Below are 17,472 nucleotides of genomic sequence, written 5' to 3' on the forward strand. Positions count from 1 at the left end.
ATTCAATTAATTGTAAGCAAGAAGGTTCCCCTTTGAATCTGGTCGCAGGGGTGGGGACTGACTGGCTCATGGAGTGGGGAATGGGACATGGGGCCCTTTCCCCTCTAGCGGGTGGTGTCTCTGATCTGGTCCCAGGGGTGGGGACTGACTGGCTCATGGAGTGGGACATGGGGCCCTTTCCCCTCTAGCGGGTGGTGTCTCTGATCTGGCTCCAGGGTGGGGGACTGACTGGCTCAGGGGGTGAGGATGGAGATTTCAGGCTGCAGATGGAGCATTTCAGGGCAAGAGAATTCAGGCTCAGATCATGAGGTTGCATCCCTGACCGTCCTGGGTAATAGCCATGGATGGACCTATCCTCCATGAACTTATCCCATTCTTTTTTTAACCTAGTTATACTTTGGGATCTCACCACATCCCCGAGCAGTGAGTTCCACAGGTTGACTGTGTATTGTGTGTGAAGAAATATTTCCTTTTGTTAGTTTTAAAACGGCTGCCTATTCATTTCATCGGGGGACCCCTGCTTCTTGTGTTATGAGAAGGGGTAAATAACACTTCTCTGTTCACTCTTTCTACACCAGTCATGATTTTATAGACCTCCATCATGTCCCCCCCCTTAGTCATCTATTTTCTAGGATGAACGGTCCCAGTCTTTTAATCTCTCCTCATAGGGAAGTTGTTCCACACGCTGATAATGTTTGTTGCCGTTCTCTGTATCTTTTCGAATTAAAGTACATATTTTTTTGAGATTGATTGACCAGAACTGCATGCTGTATTCAAGGTGTGATAGTGGCGTTATATTTTCTATCCCTTTTCTAAAGGTTCCTAACATCCTATTAGCTTTTTTGACTGCCGCTGCACATTGAGCAGGTGTTTTCAGAGAACAACACATGATGCCTCCAGGATCTCTTTCTTGAGTGGGAACAGCCAATTTAGACCCCTTCATTTTGCAAGCACAGTCGGGATTATGTTTTCCAATGTGCATTACTTTCTGTTTCTCGGCATTGAATTTGCAGCAGTGTTACGCAGAAGGTGCTGCTGGCCCCAGGCCATCCGCTAACCCCCCAGGCCATCCTGGACCCCACGTCCTCCTGAAGCACGGGGCCCCCCAAAGCGCGGGGCCCAGGGCAGTTGTCCCGGTCTGTCCTGTGGACAGGATGGCTCTGGATCCAGGGTGGTCTGGGGAGTTAGTGGGCAGCCTGGTGCTGGCAGCAGCGAGCGAGCCAGCCCCAACCTGCCCCTGCTCTGCCCCCATTCCACCCCTTTCCCCAAGCCTCCACCCTGCCTCTTTCCGGCTTCCACCCCCTTCCCCGAGTGACGCCGGGAGCCAGCGGGGCGGAGCGGGGTGGGCTGGGACTGGGACAGGACGGCTCTGCTTAGACCTGTTCTGGGCACCACCAAAAATTGTACAAACCTGGTGCCCATGGGAGTGGTGCGCTCCAGTGGGATAACCTGGGTTCATCATCATGTTCAGTTTCCACAGGGAATGTTTGCAGCTGCTGCCATGCGTCTATTGTGTCTCCTCCCTCCATCCCGGCTGCCTTGTAGAGGGTGAGGCCACATTAACAACAATGTGTTAACCCTTGAGGGCTCAGCCAAGTGCTAGTTCATCATTTAGCAGCAAGGCATTCCCTGGGAAATGTCCCACCCTCTGACTCCACCACTTCAACCAAGCTTCACAATCAGCATTGCTGTGTACAGTATTCAATTGTTTAACACTTATACTGTGTATATATGTATGTACAATGTCTTGTGTCTGGCGAAAAAAAATTCCCTGGAACCAAACCCCCCTTATTTACATTAATTCTTATTGGGAAATTGGATTCGCTTAACATCATTTCGCTTAAAATAGTATTTTTCAGGAACGTAATTACCACGTGAAGCGAGGAGTTACTGTAATAGTCTTTAACGAATATATTTAGTGTTTAGACTCTACGAAATGCTTGTATGTTGCTGCCTGCATTAATCTCACTGATAATATCCATATCCCATGTTATAAGCAGACATGCCAAACCCACGAAAAAAAACACGGCAACTGGGCTTGTTTTTTGCTTAATTGGCTTGTGAGTTGCTTGTTGGCTAGTTTTTGTCTTGTAACTTGTTGTAGCTTGTTGCTTCTTTTTTTTGATTGGCTCCCAGCAAGCAGGGTCAAGGAGAGGCGGGGCGGGGAAGAGAGTCAGGGACGCATAGTGGGCCCACCACAGTCCCAGACTGCACGCCAGGGGGATCTAGTCACATTGCGTGCTGGGGTTCTTAGGGATTGGCTCATTTTGGCCTTGTTTTGAAAGGGAATTAGCTTGATTTTGGGCTTATTGTGAAATTCAGGGTGTTTATTTATAGGGTGACCAGATGTCCCGATTTTATAGGGACAGTCCTGATTTTTGGGTCTTTTTCTTATATAGGCTCCTATTATCCCCCACCCCCATCCCCATTTTTCACACTTGCTGTCTGGTCACCCTATTTATTTACCACGTGAAAGTTGGCAACTGTGGTTATAAGGTGATATTTAAGTGTTTCCTCTGGAATTGTAAATGCCCACACAGTCTGGAGACAAGCATGGCCAAGTGTGAAAAACAGGTTTGCCACAGGAGTGTCACCGAAATATCGGGTCCACCTAGCTGAGAGCCAATAACAGCCAGACAGGGATAAGGAGGAGTTGCTTTATTCTGCAGAAGAAAGGAGAGCTTTGCACCTTGGTACAAAATCTGTCTTACATACATTTTACAGATCCTTTATACACATTCAGACCAAGGTCCTTGCAGTGTTAACACTTGATTGGTGGTGGTCAGACCAGCTATCTGGTCAGTGAAAACCAGCTTGGGACCAGCTCCAACTACCTTAAGGCCTTGAAGGGAAAACAGTTGAACAGTTCAGGCTACTGTGTCCTTAAGTTTCAGAGTAGCAGCCGTGTTAGTCTGTATCCGCAAAAAGAACAGGAGTACTTGTGGCACCTTAGAGACTAACAAATTTATTAGAGCATAAGCTTTCAGGAGTGGGCTGTAGTCCACGAAAGCTTATGCTCTAATAAATTTGTTAGTCTCTAAAGTGCCACAAGTACTCCTGTTCTTTTTGTGTCCTTAAGGTGTCTGCTTCCCCCTAATGGCCGCTGGCTGACATAACAACTGCTCGGATTAAGGGGGGGGGGTCACTAGTAACTTTCACAGTCCCCCCTTCGGGCCTGACAAATTAAAAAATTGTCAGGCCCGTTACGCAATTTACGATCAAGCTGGAGGGACAGATACTGGGTTTTCTTATGGACAGCAGAGCTTTTGATCATAGCATTACACAGGCATTTGGCACATTGTATCATTATCCAGATAACACATAGGAAGAAAAGAAAGAAAAAGACCCATTTAACAATTGTTCGAAAGAGCCCCGTAAACCATGACCCAAGGTCTGGACGCGGGTCCTCAAAACTACAGGTGTGATCAAGAGATACAGCATGGAAAACAACAGCAGCATTCTTAATGGCTTGTAAATCCTGCTCAATTAAGCCAGAATGATTAACATAGAAACAACATTTTTCCCCGATGCGAGCACAAGCCCCCCCTCCTTCAGCATTCAGAGCATCTAACACACGTCTATTTTGCAAAGCTATTTCTGCCACCTCATCAATCTCCTGTTTCAACTTTTGGAAAGCGTCTATTGATGCATTGGCTATTTTTTCTAGTTCTGCAGAAATATTTACTACTGCTTTTTCTAGCTCGGCTACCCCCAACCCAGGAATGAGCGCACGAACAAAGGAGTGAAACCCCGTTTGCCTGACTACTAGGGGATTGTTGGCACGTTTCGCTCGAGTCCTTATAAGGGGTGTGTGTGTGTGAAAAACTTATGGGCATAGCTGCCAGGTTGAGGATCTGGCTGGCATCCAATGTGTCATTCACTTGGACATCTGGTAACACCCGGGCCACACCGCACCGACCTTGTCAACCTGGAGGGAGAGCTTTGTAGACATTGTGGCACAGATAAGATACAAGCCAGGGGTCTCTAAATAGAGGGTAAGGGTATTACCCACAACTCGATGGCGGCAGGTTACCCTTCTATCCCAGCACCCAGAGTTACTCACTAGGCGGTTCTGGCACCTCCAATGGGAAACATTTAAGTCTCCTAGGGCATGGGTATTGTTTAAAATGGCCCCACAATACGTAACCCCAAATATGTTAGCTGTAAAACTTGCAAGTGATCCCATGGACTCCGGGCATCAGACATCCTTTCAAGGGATGTGTGGGGCAACAGAATGCCAGAGTCAATATCCATATAATACATATGTGTCTTATTTATGGGGCCTAACGGGAGGAATGAGGGAAACCACTGCACTTGATAACAAATGCCTGTTGGTCTCACAGTAATGGCCATGTGCAGGAGACAATGGGGTTTTGGGGCATTCTCAGGGGTATTTAAAGGGTAAAAGGTTCCATTTCTGACCTCAAACCGAAGGGTTTGATCACAGGCCTCCAGGGGAAGGTAGCCCAATTCCCTCCCACTTCCTTCAGCATTTTCCAAACAAAAGGGCAGGTTATACCCGATCCCAAGAACTTCAAAAAGAGGGACCCCCTTAGCTGCCCAGTAATAATGCCAAACTTCAGACCTTCTCCCATATTTGTCATATTGATATTCCCCAATCCATGCCCATTCAGTTTTCTGTTCTACCTGTAAGGAAAGTACTTGCAGGTACAGCCCACAATCCTATTCCTTCCTCAGAGCAGGTTTTGTGACACAGCCAACAATCAGATAAGTGTCCCAATGTGGCTATTCACTGAAGAGGTTTAGTGGCTGGTTGTGGGTTAGCTTGTACAAGGGGCAGGCCCAAAAGCAATAGCCACTGCAGCACCGTCTGAGAATCCATAGTTATAAAGTCTTAGGATTTTGTTCACCGGAACAGAAGCTTTAGTCCCTCAAGAGGTTCAGCTTTCCAGGTATCGTCTGCTTCCGGCTCTTCCGGGTCGCGGTGGGAAGAGCTGGCGGTGCTTCCTCGAGGTCCGAAGTCGTCTGCTTCTGGCCCCATCCTAGGGGCTAGCTTGACTCGGGTGTGGTGTAGCCAAGTGTCTCGCTCTTTCACTCGAATAGCAGTGTGAGAGGTAAGAAGGACTTGGAAAGGGCCCACCCACCGGGGTTGGAGAGGCTCGTGTTTCCACTCTTTCACATAGACCCAGTCTCCTGAAGCGATCCGGTGGGCAGGAACATCAGCGGGTAGGGACTGAAATTGAATTGGTAAGCGTGGCCCCAGCTGTCCTTATCTAGAGGAATACTAAAAAAAAGCATTACACAAGTCTATTACTGAATAACAAGCGGTACCTGCTGGAATGGCAGTCAGGATTGTGTGAGGGTTTGGTACCACATTGTGTCTAGCTTGAACAACCTTATTTACCGCACGTAAGTCCTGGACAAATCGGTATACCGGTTTTCCCTCTGAGTCCATGTCAGGTTTTTTGACTGGCAGAATGGGAGTATTGAAAGGAGACTTGGTGTGAACCAGCACTCCCAACCGCAGGAATGTGGTGATAAGACTCCGGAGGCCAAGCGTGTGACGTTGTGCAGTCTATATGGTTTTATAAAAACTTGATAATAAGTCAATATAATGTAACTGAGATGGTTTTAGAGAAAATACGGTAATAAGTGAATGTAAGTAACTGGGATATGCCTCACGCAAAAGGTCTCTTGTAAGGTATCATTACAAAGCTTATAATCTACTGAGTGTGATCATCTGATTTGTATAAATGTACCACTCTTGTATCTAAAACTAGAAATATAAAATGTAACTCTGAGGGCCTATTGTAATTGTGTAAAGTGTGGACCATTAATGATGGTTTGGAATCTTGATGACTCCCATTGTCTGCAGATGGCTGTATTTACCTGTGAGTCTTCCTGTATATGTGTGTGCTGGCAAGTGAGTAATGAAGTCTTGCAGTGACATGTGATCATGTCACCTGAACTGGAATCCATCTTTAACCTGGTGCTTTTCCAGTGAGGGGGGGTGGAAACCCAGAGAGACAAAGAGTTCCCGCCTTATGCAAAAGATATATAAAGGGGGGAAGAGAACAGAGCGGGAGAGAGAAGCCATCATGAAGAATCCCCTAGCTACCACCTGAGCTGCAACAAGAGCTGTACCAGGGGAAAGAATTGTGCCCAGGCCTGGAAGGTGTCCAGTCTGAGAAAAACTTACTGAAACATCTCTGAGGGTGAGATTATCTGTATTTAGTTTGATTAGGCATAGATTTGCGCATTTTATTTTATTTTGCTTGGTGGCTTACTTTGCTCTGTCTGTTACTACTTTGAACCACTTAAATCCTACTGTCTGTACTTAATAAAATCACTTTCTATTCAGTAATTCACTCAGAGTATGTATTAATACCTGGGGGAGCAAACAACTGTGCATATCTCTCTATCAGTGTTATAGAGGGCGAACAATTTATGAGTTTGCCCTGCATAAACTTTATGCATAAGCTTTATACAGGGTAAAACGGATTTATCTGGGTTTAGACCCCATTGGGAGTTGGGCATCTGAGTGCTAAAGACAAGCGCACTACTGCGAGCTGTTTTCAGGTAAACTTGCAGCTTTGGGACAGGAGATTCAGACCCTGGGTCTGTGTCTGGAGCCAAACAGGAGTGTCTGGCTCAGCAAGACAGGGTGCTGGAGTCCTGAGCTGGCAGGGAAAACAGAAGCAGGGGTAGTCTTTGCACATCGGGTGGCAGCTCCCAAGGGGGTTTCTGTGATCCAACCCGTCACAGGGAGTATTGAAAGGAGACTTGGTGTGAACCAGCACTCCCAACCGCAGGAATGTGGTGATAAGACTCTGGAGGCCAAGCAGAGCTTCTTGGGGGATGGGATAATGACGAATCCGAGGAATTTCAATGCCTGGCTTCAGGGTTATACGCACTGGCTCTGTCTGGAGAGTCCCCAAGTCTGCCCTTGAAGTGCCCCACAGGGAGATGTTTACCTCCTGTCTGAGTCGCTCGGGTAAGATTGGGTCCGCAGGCAGGATCGGGTTCTTTGAAACTTGGGTTAGAACAGCACACAGCTGGGGAAGTTGGGTTTGAGGCAACCGAAGAATGATTTTATCATCTGAAAAGAAAATCTGAGCACATAGTTTACACAACAGATCTCTGCCTAAGAGGTTAACTGGGGAATCCGGGGCTAGCAGAAAGGCATGGGAGGCGGAGACACCAGAGATTTCTACAGCAGCCTCCTGTAGTACAGAACAGTCAAATGGCTTCCCGCCTATACCCATTACCGGAATGCTCTTATCTGTAAGGCTTCCTCTCTCCGGCTTGGCAGTAACAGTAGAAAGTGCAGCCCCTGAATCCAAAAGACAAGAATAGGTGGTTCCTCCCAATGTTAGGTGAACCTGGGGGTCTGTGGAGGAACAAACAGAAGTGGTAAAATCATTTGAATAGGTGACAAGAGGACCCCCTGGTTGCTGTCATTCCTCATTAGCAACAGCGTCTATTCTTGTCACAGCCATCTGTTGTTGAGGTCGGTCTGGGCGACGGGGTTGTCATCCGGTAGGTCAGTTCGGACACTCTCTCTTCCAGTGGCCAAGCTGCTTACAGTAGTTACGTATGTCATTGGCATGTCTCGGGGTCCCCCCATAATCTGATTTTGGTTGCCATTTGCGGGGTCCCTGCCACCCTCCCTGTTTTTCATTTCCAGTGTTTACAAGGGCTGCTAGCATCCTCACCTGTTTGGTCTCTTGACCTTTTTCCCTTGTATGATATACTCGGGTGGCCACGCTTACCAGTTCCTCCAGGGACTTTCCTTCAGCACCCTCGAGCTGCCGCAACTGCTTCTTGATGTCCGGGGCTGACTGGGAAATAAAAATAAGCCTGACCGTGGACTGTGTGTCCATGGCCTTGGGATCTGTATTAGTATGGATACAAAATGCTTTACAAAGTCTCTCATAAAAGTCAGAAGGGTGTTCTTCTTTCCCTTGCACAGTATTATGAACCTTTGTCCAATCTAAAGTTCTTTCTCCCGCTTGTTTTATGCCTGTCAAAATATAGTCTAGGAATTTCTTCAGATCTGCTTGTTGGGTCAAATCATTCGGGTTCCAATGGGGCGGATTGGCGAGCCTTATAAAATTGCGACCGTCATTGGCGGCCTCTGCAGCCTCCCGGGCCCCCCTTAGTACCCGCTCTTTCTCTTCCATGCGCAATAAACAATCTAAAAGTTGGCCCACGTCTTGCCAATCAGGATTATGAGACTGGAAAATGGCACGGAAACGCCTGTGAACGACGTCCAGGTCGTCCCTAAGGCGAGGCGTAGTGGTTTGCCAGTTCATAAGGTCAGCAGTGGTAAAGGGGACATGAACATAACGGTCTACAACATTCCCATCCGTAGTAGGGACTGGGATGGCCGGGAGGGGTGCTTGGATATTAATTACCTCGTCCCCATAAGTGCCCCCTTCCTTGTATGGGACGGACTAAGGCTGGGAACAGACAGGGAGGTAGTGTACCCACTGCTGGTGGCTCCACTAGCTGATTCGCTTGCCTGCATTGTGGTGTCCTCAATCTTTGTTGGTAATATCTGTCTTGGTAGGCCTGCTGTCCTGGGCTCCGTTGAGGCGGGTACCGGGTCCACCGCAATTGGTAATGCTGCCGCCGAGGGTGAGCGTGGTCTAGAGCAATACATGGGGGGGATATCCTCCAAATAATAAGCCTCGTGAGGGGCAGAAGCTTTCGGGAATAGAGGGGCTTGAATCTGTACCTTCTTCATGCGACGATGAGCCTCATCGTCCCACAAAAACCAATAGTCCATTTGCCCCGGCGCTTGGTTTTCCAATATCAGGCGTAAGGGGGTTAAATGGGTAGGAATATCAAAGGAGCCATACTCGGGCCATGCAGTCCCCAGGGCTGGCCAATCCTGGGTGCAAAGTTGTAAAAAAAATGCTTCCTTGACATCCCTTTTTGAACACCGGGTAAGGGCCATTTGCTTAACATATAATCCAAAGGACTATCCTTTGAGGGTTTTACCAGAGACCCACCCATCTGCCTGCTGACACTCTAACAGAGAATTACACAGAGAACAGAGGGAATTATGACCTGATAGGATCCTATTACAGGAATTTCTACTAATACTGACAGAAGGATCCCAATTCAACCTCAGAGCTTCATCGCACGCAATGGCTTCCACTCTGAGGAATTATGAATGAGAGGCTCAGTTCCGTCCACACACCTAACGCCCAAATGTATAAGACAGAAATTCATTAACCGGTTAACCAGACCAGAACCAGAACCAGATAGTGTCTCCTTATCCTATTAGGACTCACCCTATCGGAACATGAACCCCAGGGGCCACGGTGAAGCAGAGAAAAGGGGCGAAACACCCCGTTGGCACCATTCCCGTCCGGAGTCCAATGTCCGAGCTAGGAGAGTCCCGGCGGAGGGAGTCGCCAGTAACTGTCACCAAAATATCAGGTCCACCTAGCTGAGAGCCAATAACAGCCAGACAGGGATAAGGAGGAGTTGCTTTATTCTGCAGAAGAAAGGAGAGCTTTGCACCTTGGTACAAAAACTCTGTCTTACACACATTTTACAGATCCTTTATACACATTCAGACCAAGGTCCTTGCAGTGTTAACACTTGATTGGTGGTGGTCAGACCCGTGCTTTTGCTATCTGGTCAGTGAAAACGGGCTTGGGACCAGCTCTAACTACCTTAAGGCCTTGAAGGGAAAACAGTTGAAAAGTTCAGGCTACTGTGTCCTTAAGGTGTCTGCTCCCCCCTAATGGCTGCTGGCTGACATAACGACTGCTCGGATTAAGGGGGGTCACTAGTAACTTTCACAGGAGGTATAATTTCCTGCCCAGCAAAAGTAGGCCCACAGACACCAGGGAAAGCATTGTGGAACATGAGAGGACAAAACACTTTATTGATTGCATCCCCCCACCCATGAAGAGGAGACGTGGATGGGAACTCGTCCCATCTTCTTGAACTCTGGGAGAAGGGAATAAAAATCCCTGATAAGAAGAAATTGCATCTTTTCAACCGTTTGAACTCAGAAGGGCCAGAGACACTGAACTGAAGCCAGAGATCCCCAGGGCTGCCTTCTAGGGCTGCCCTGAAAGACCCTTTGAATTGACAGATCACTACAAATCTGTCACTCTTTGGATTTAGATGGTAACTCATTGGTGTGTTAATGGTTTTTTTTTTTTTTTTTTTTTGCTTTAACCTGCAGAGAACTCTTAATATTTTGCCTAGTTAATAAACCTTTAGATTCTTTATCACAGGATTGGCTACAGATGTTGTCTTTGGTGGAGGATCTAGGGTACCAGTTGATCTCAGGTAAATGACTGGTCTCTTGGGCCAGGAAGCAACCTAAATGTGATGTGATTTTTGGTGTAAGTGACCATCACCACTAATTCCAGCTTGTCTGGCTGGCAAGGTAGACTGGAGAACCTAAGGGGACTGTCTGTGACTCCATGCTAAGGCTGGTATAGTGATCTAGGAGTCCACATTTGTTACTGGCTTGGTGCAATCTAATTCTAGAACCAACCACCAGTTGTGGTGTGTAGTGAGGCGGAGTGGCCTCCCAGTGAGCCAAAGCGGGAGGGACCACGCTCTGAGCCCAGATGGGCAGAGCCAAGCTGTGACTGACCCTCCCATCGGAAGTTAGGAGGCGGGACAGGAAGTATAAAGGGCAGGTCCTGGAGCTCAGTTGATCTGCAGCCCCCAGAGGAGACAGACGCCTTCTGCCCACGCCTGAGCCTGGAGACTGAAGGGAGCCTCGCCGAGCTGGGGACTGGCCAGAGCTGCTGGAGCCGCCAGCCAACATAGACACTGAGAAGTGGCTGTGACCGCTGCTGGCTCCCTCCCCCGAGGAGACAGAGGTCACCCAGGGACACCCCGAAGGGAGGGGAGGACGTGGCTCAGGGAGAGCGACTCCAGTCTGGCTGCATTGCTGTGTGAACGCAGTCAGCGTCTTACGGCTGGATTCCCTGCTGACCCAGTGGCAGTGCACCGCACCACTGTTAGGGCCTAGGCTGGGAGATGGTGGAGTCAGCTGGGCCCCGGTTCCTCTATGCCCTGCTGACAACCCCACCTGGAGGGGGCAGCCTCCCACCAAGGATAGGAGGCCTGTGCTAGCCTCCCGTCCGCCAGAGCCAGGAATTTAAACTATCCACTGCTCTGTCCTGCCCAAGCCCTGAGCCTCCCAGACTGTTCCATGCTCTGCTCTGCAGCAGGGCCTGAGCCCTGAACCTTCACTGCCCTGCCCCTGGCCTGAGCCTCCCAGACAGTTTGATGCTGAGCCCCTGCCCAAGGGCCTCCTGAGCCTTTGCTACTTATATCCTGCCTGTCCTGAACGTTGGACCTGCTGAAGGCTTTGAGCCCAGCACTGTGAGCTTCCCCACAGAAGTGCCTAGTGGTTGTGCAGTCTTTGCTGGTGAGATGGGATCCCTAAGCCCACCACAGAGTATCTGAGATGCAGGGAGTGGCACTGACTAGAAACAGGGGGAGAAACTGGGATGTTCAGGTGGGCTTCAGATTCCCAGCAACTCTCCCATCAAACTGCAGGAAAAGGGGGTTCACATGTCACAGTGGTGGAGATGGGGGCATTGTCTCTAGATAGGATGTCTCCATTGGATTCCCATCTCCAGTACGCACTGGTTCATGACCCAGCGTTTCGCTTCTCTGCCGTGAGCTCCATCCGGGCTCCTGCATTTGGGACTATGTTGGGGAGCTGCTGCCTATTTGAATAGAAGGATCTTTACCCCAACACCAGTTCACACCAAGGAGCCTCACACCTCAGGATAACCCGCTCCCCTGTGGGTACACTATGCAGAAGGGATCCCAAGAGACTGCTGGGGAAGGTCGGCTAACTACAATAGCGGCAGAGGGATCAATAAACGGACTCCTTCCTACCTTGGCTTCCCTCCTGGCCCTTTCCCCAGCTCCTCCCTGGGCTGTCTGCACAGATGCTTCTCTCTGGACCTTCACTCCAGCCTCCAGCAACCAGAGAGGTGGGAGAGCTTCTCCCCACAGCCCCCCCATCTCGTCTGGGCTGCCTCCCTTTCTGCTCACTGCCCAGCCCTTCCCCAGCTGGGCTCCATCTCCAACTGGGCTGGGCCCATCCTCCAGCTCCCGTTACCCCTCTCAGTGACAGTGTGGGGTCAATACCCATCACACGGGGTCGGGGTTTAGGGACTGGAAACCCTCCCCAGCCCTGTCACTCCCCGTATGTGCTAAGCTCCCTGCGCTGCAGCAGAACCTCCAAATGTTAGATTAAAACACACCCCAAGGCCACAGCAGGACCAGAGGGCTGGTTTCCGAGTCTTCGCTGTGAATGAGCGAGATCCCTGCTGGGTGTCAATGGGCCGTAGCTCCACTGGAGTCATTAGAGCTAGATCCCAGCGGGTGTGAGCCAGTGTAACTCATCTGAGGTTCCTTTGCACCAGCTGAATCCCTGGCTCACCCCAGGGGGTGTCAGAAACCTGCGGCTGCTGCCCCACCCCCACACCAATTGTCAGCTCTGATAAATGGCCACTTCCCCTATGTACGCCCTACGCACCAGGTGCCAGTGTCTCTCCAGACCCTGATCTGAGCAGTGACCACGCCTGAGGCTTTGACTTCCTCTGCCTTCGTCAGAGAGGAGGGGCCCTTCCCTCTTCTTGCACCCAGACAGGGCCGGTGGCTGAGCTGAGAACCCAGCTCCGAGCCCAGAACGACCAGCTCAGCATGGCGCTAACTCTCCTTCTGCCTCTGCTGGGTAAGGGACGTTCCTCAGCCCCCATCCCTCTGTGTGTCTGTCCAGTGATACCCCCGTCCCATATCCCTCCATCCTCATACACCCCCCATCCCCTCCCCAGAGCTCTAACTCCCTCTGTTCTCTTCTCTTCCAGCCCCTCTCCTGAATCTCCCCAGGCCGGTGACCCCTGCAGGTAACGATGTCTCCTGTCCTTGCTGAGATGCTCGCGATGGGGGTGGGGAGGTCTCAGGCAGTGGGGGGTGGGGATCCCCCTCCTCCCACACTGTGATGTGTGGAATTCAAAGGAAGGGGGGATCCCTGGGTGCGCCCGTGTCATCCCCTGGCTGGGTCGGGCCGCCCCATTCACAGGCATCTCCTGCGGAACCTGTCCCTGCAGCAGCAGCTCCGGTCCGGAGCTATGTCCCTGGGGGTGGAAGAGAGACCCCAGCTGATGCCTCCCTTTGCTGGGTCCCAGCCCAGGCCATAGGGGGAAAGATGCCGTGATGCCCATGAGAGATACCCAGCCCCTCATTGGCAGCCTCAGCAGAGAGAGCGAGGGCTGGATGGGTCATGGAGACAGAGCACCCACCTCCCCGTTACACTGAGTCCCCCCCAGACAGGGCTCCAGCGGGATGGGGCTGTGTGGAGGGGGGAGCTCTCCCTACCCCAGCTCTGGGCTCCCACAGTGGACTCAGGGCCAGGGGGCACAGACCCAGCACCGCCCAGTGGGATATTAAAAGCAGGTTCTGCAGAGACCCCAGAGGAAACACAGTGGGTGGAAAACTCCCCCCTCCCTTCCCCACATCCGCCTGAACTTCCTCATTTCTCTTTCATGACTTCTAGCTACAGCTAGGCAGGTCTGAAGGTCGGCTGATGGGTTCTCCCCCCCACTTACACTTCGTTCCCCCAGATGGAGGATGTGGGGTGAATACCCTGATGGGAATGAGGGTCTTCGGTTGAACCATTTGCATCAACAACCCTGCCCCATTCAACCCCCTCTCTGCACCCCACTTCCCCCAGTGTGGAGAATGTGTGGCAGTGAGAACCCAGCCCCATGACTCCCCAGCATGAGCATGTTACTGGCTGAGACTCCAACACCCCTCGGGAAGGAGGGGAGAGTCCAGCAGGGACCGGAGGCTGCTCATTCCGGTGGTATCCAATCCCAGCTGTCCCCGGCTCATCTCCCATCCAGATGGGGTGGGTGTAGGGCTCAGCCACTGGGAGAGGATCCAGCTATGCTGTGCTGGGCCCAGCAGGTACTGGGAAGAGGGCTCTGTCGCCACTGGTTTACTGGTGAGCTCCCCCGTGTATATCTGCTGTGGGTTATTTCACAGTCATGGGGCAGAACAAAGGGAGGTGGGATTAGGCTGACGCCCTGTATTGGGGCCTTGTTCCCCCACCTGCTCTTCCCCTCTGTAGCGAAGTGAGACTCACCCCTGCAGCGCCTCTTGCTGGTCATCTCGGGAATTAGCTCTTCCACCCTCTGGAGCAACCTCTGCAGGCCAGTGTCTCGCCTGCCCCTGGACCCCATGTCCCTCCCAGACCCCACTGTCCTTTACATCAGGGTTCTGCCCCTTAGCAGCTAACCACAAACTTCCCTCCCAGGGGAACCCCCAAACCCCTTTCGCCACCTTACCTCAGTGGCTACTGCCAGTCTCCATCTAGCCCCCGCTCCCTGGGGCAGACGCCATCTGTAACCCACTCCTCATCCGCAAGGGGGGTTGGACCAGCTGCGTCTGCCTATTCCTGGGCAGCCCCTCTGCAGCCCTAGTGCCCTTGTTGTGGGCCCTTAACTCAGCCTGGGACTTAGCTAGGCTGGAGCTCCCCAGCTCCCTCTGCCTTCCCCAGCACTGCTCCACCCTAGGTACCCACCTCAGCTCCCAGCAGCCAGGTCCTTCGCTCTCTAGCTTCTGGAGAGAGCCTCTCCTACAGCCTCTGGCCCTCAGCCCTCTTATAGGGCCAGCTGTGGCCTGGTTGGGGCATGGCCTCAGCTGTGGCTGCTTCTCCAATCAGCCTAGCTTTTTCCAGCCACAGCCCTCTCCAGGGCAGCTTTAACCCCTTCAGGGCTGGAGCGGGGTGACCACTCCACTACACCCTCACTCCATGGGGGTCTCTCCCCAGCCTCTATTCCAGACTCCCTGCCGGCCCCCAGCCTCAGGTTTCCACCTTCTGCCCAGTTACATCTGGAGAGAGAACGTGGGGATCTTGGGGGCTGTACAAGGACCATCAAACGCTCTCCCCATCCCTGGTCCTCAGCCACTTCTCCCTGGCAAAATCTCCACAAGGGTTTATTTCCTAGAGCAGCCGGGAGTTGGTCACCCATCTAGACACAACAGCGATCGGCAACCGAGAAACCCCAGCGGTGGCAGATTGGCTGTGTGGTTTGGACACTGAACTGGATCTCAATGGGTCTGGGTCCAATTTATACTGCTAGGTAGTGCCATGGTAGACATTATAGGAAGCCCTGAGCCAGATGTGCCTTGACAATTTGACAGTGCACTGGGACTTGGAGAGGGTCCAGTTCCCAGCCTGCAACAGACTCTCCCCGTGATCTTGGGCCAGTCATTTCCCTTGGGGATCTACAAGGAGACCAATGGTGTTTGGTGCCAAAATCCCATTGAAATTTGTTAGGGGCCTAGCTCTTTTAAGTGCTTGATGCACTCTGGGCCTCAGTTCCCCCACTTAGAAGGGGGATAATTCTTCCTTCTTGCCTCAGGGGTGGGGTGATGGCACATGCACGAATGTCCATGACATACAAAGATGGCAGGATGAGAGGAGCCATCTTACCCCTTGATTTGGCCCTGGGGCGACCGCTGCTGGAATCCTGCGTCCAGTTCTGATCTCCACCATTCAAGGATGGTGATCAATTGGAGAGGGGGCAAGGCAGGGCTTGGATTCTGATTAAAAGTTGCAAAACCTGCCTTAGAGTGAGAGACTCCAGGACCCAAAGCTGTTTAGCCTAACAACAAGAAGGTTCGTATCTGGGGAACAGAAATTTGATAATCGACGGCTTTTCAATTGAACTGACAAAAATCAAACACAACCCTAAGACTGGGAGCTGAAGCAAGACAAATTCAGACTGGCAATAAGGTGCAGATATTAGCAGTGAGGGGAATTCACCACTGGGACAATTTCCCCGGGGTCAAGGTAGATTCTCCAGCACTGGCGATTTCTGAATCAAACCTGAATGTTTCTCTCAGAGATCTGCTCTAGGTCACAGAGGAATCAATTCAGGGAAGTCCTAGGGCCTGGGTGACACAGGAGGTCGGAGTCCATGATCACAATGGTCCCTTCTGGCCTTGGGGTCTATGAAAAGATCCCATAGGGGGGAGAGAGAGAGAGAGAGAGAGGAGCCGTGTTTTATTTGCCGTGGTGTATTTTACAGCGTGGGGAGTGAGATGAGGCTGGTTTGCGATCATGTCTCTCCAGGACTCCTCTCTTCCCCCTTCTCCTTATTCCATCATGGCCTCTCCCTCTGCACTGACCCCTCTGCCTCTGTTCTAGATTGCCCATCGACTCCCACGCTTTCTCAGGACCCCGGGTATGCAGTGTATCTCCCAGGGGAGCGGGTTACCCTCACGTGTTCGGCTCCTGGGAGTGAGCAGGTTTCAGGATACAGATTCTTCTATCAAGGGCAGCAAGATCCCAGCGCAGTCCTACACCCGAATAACAGCGCCCGGCTGGAGCTCGCAGCTGAGAAGGGAAATGCTGGGAACTACACCTGTGCGTACTGGAGACAGGAATCCAATCGAGAGATCTCATCTAGGAACAGCAGCTCCGTCTCCATCCCAGTGACAGGTGAGCCCCTGTTTTTCCTGCTGTTTGATGTGAGAGTCTCTAGGGATCTGAAGCCCACCTTGTGACAGAGCCTCAGGTGCGGTGCTCTAGAGCCGCTCTGGAGCAGTCCCTGGGAGGGCCCCTTCCATGTGTCAGCCCCCGTAGGGTCACAGTCTCACTAGGGGCCATTTGGATGCAGCACCTCCTGGGAATGAACCTTGGAGCCGTCAGCAGCCCTGGGTCACGCCTCGAGCTCCCCGCAGCGACACCACCTCATTGCACACCTGAGACAGACACTTGCACACCCAAAGGGAGCAACGCGCCCCCACCTTCCTTAAACAGCAGTGACTCTCAGCGAGTGCGGTAACATCAGGAGGTTTATTGGCTATTTCGGAACCAGCGTAGGAAGTCCTTAGTTACCGTCGAGAACAGAAAGTTACAGCAAAGTCCATCTGGGTCAGTCCGGAGTCCAGAGTCCTCTGTAGTCCCAGCCCCTGAGCGTCTTCTGTTTCCCGTAGCCCACACTGAGCAACCCCACCTGGCCCCTCCTCAGTCCTTTGTTCTTGTTACCAGGGAAACCTTGTCACCTGACCCTTCTCCTTAGCCCTTTGTTCTCCAGCTGGTCACAGCCCACTGCCGTCTTGCAGAGGTCGGGCCATCCATGGTCGTTAGCTGCTAGACATGAAATGACAAGAAAATTGGAGTGGCCATTGTCTTCTGGTGCTCTTCATGGGCATGGGGCCCCAGGCTGCTAGCCATCAGCCACACCCAATATCTGGGTCTCTGCAAAGAGTAAACAATCTTTTCCCACCACCTGATTAACCATGCAGCACATTGGGGAAACTGAGGCATGCACCCGATTAATAGAAAATTGCCATATGGTGACACAACCCAATATCTCAGCTTTATTTGCTGCCTCTAATCTGGGCCACTCCCTGCATCTCAGACATTCTGTGGTGGGCATGAGGGTACCACCTGATCAGCAAAGAATGGGCACTGAGAGGGCACTGCTGTGG

General features: G+C 51.5%; 1 protein-coding gene and 1 long non-coding RNA gene across 2 annotated transcripts in view; one reads left to right on the forward strand and one right to left on the reverse strand.

Annotated features, from left to right (window-relative positions):
• Positions 1–2,643: 2,643 nt before the first annotated feature.
• On the reverse strand, positions 2,644–10,062 carry LOC135975234 (uncharacterized). The gene is made up of 2 exons (XR_010592164.1): positions 6,936–10,062; positions 2,644–5,245 (listed from the first exon to the last, which is right to left on the reverse strand). It is a non-coding gene; the product is annotated as an uncharacterized LOC135975234 (long non-coding RNA).
• Positions 10,063–12,432: 2,370 nt separating this feature from the next.
• Positions 12,433–17,472, forward strand: part of LOC135975233 (Fc receptor-like protein 5) — a 35,543-nt gene continuing 30,503 nt past the window's right edge. The window contains exons 1-3 of the mRNA XM_065565391.1: positions 12,433–12,700; positions 12,834–12,872; positions 16,184–16,477. Coding sequence (XP_065421463.1) covers positions 12,670–12,700; positions 12,834–12,872; positions 16,184–16,477 — 364 coding nt within the window. The 5' untranslated portion in view covers positions 12,433–12,669. The remainder of the gene's footprint in view (positions 12,701–12,833; positions 12,873–16,183; positions 16,478–17,472) is intronic.

Source organism: Chrysemys picta, chromosome 13 (assembly GCF_011386835.1).
Source record: "Chrysemys picta bellii isolate R12L10 chromosome 13, ASM1138683v2, whole genome shotgun sequence".
Taxonomy (NCBI): Eukaryota; Metazoa; Chordata; order Testudines; family Emydidae; genus Chrysemys; species Chrysemys picta.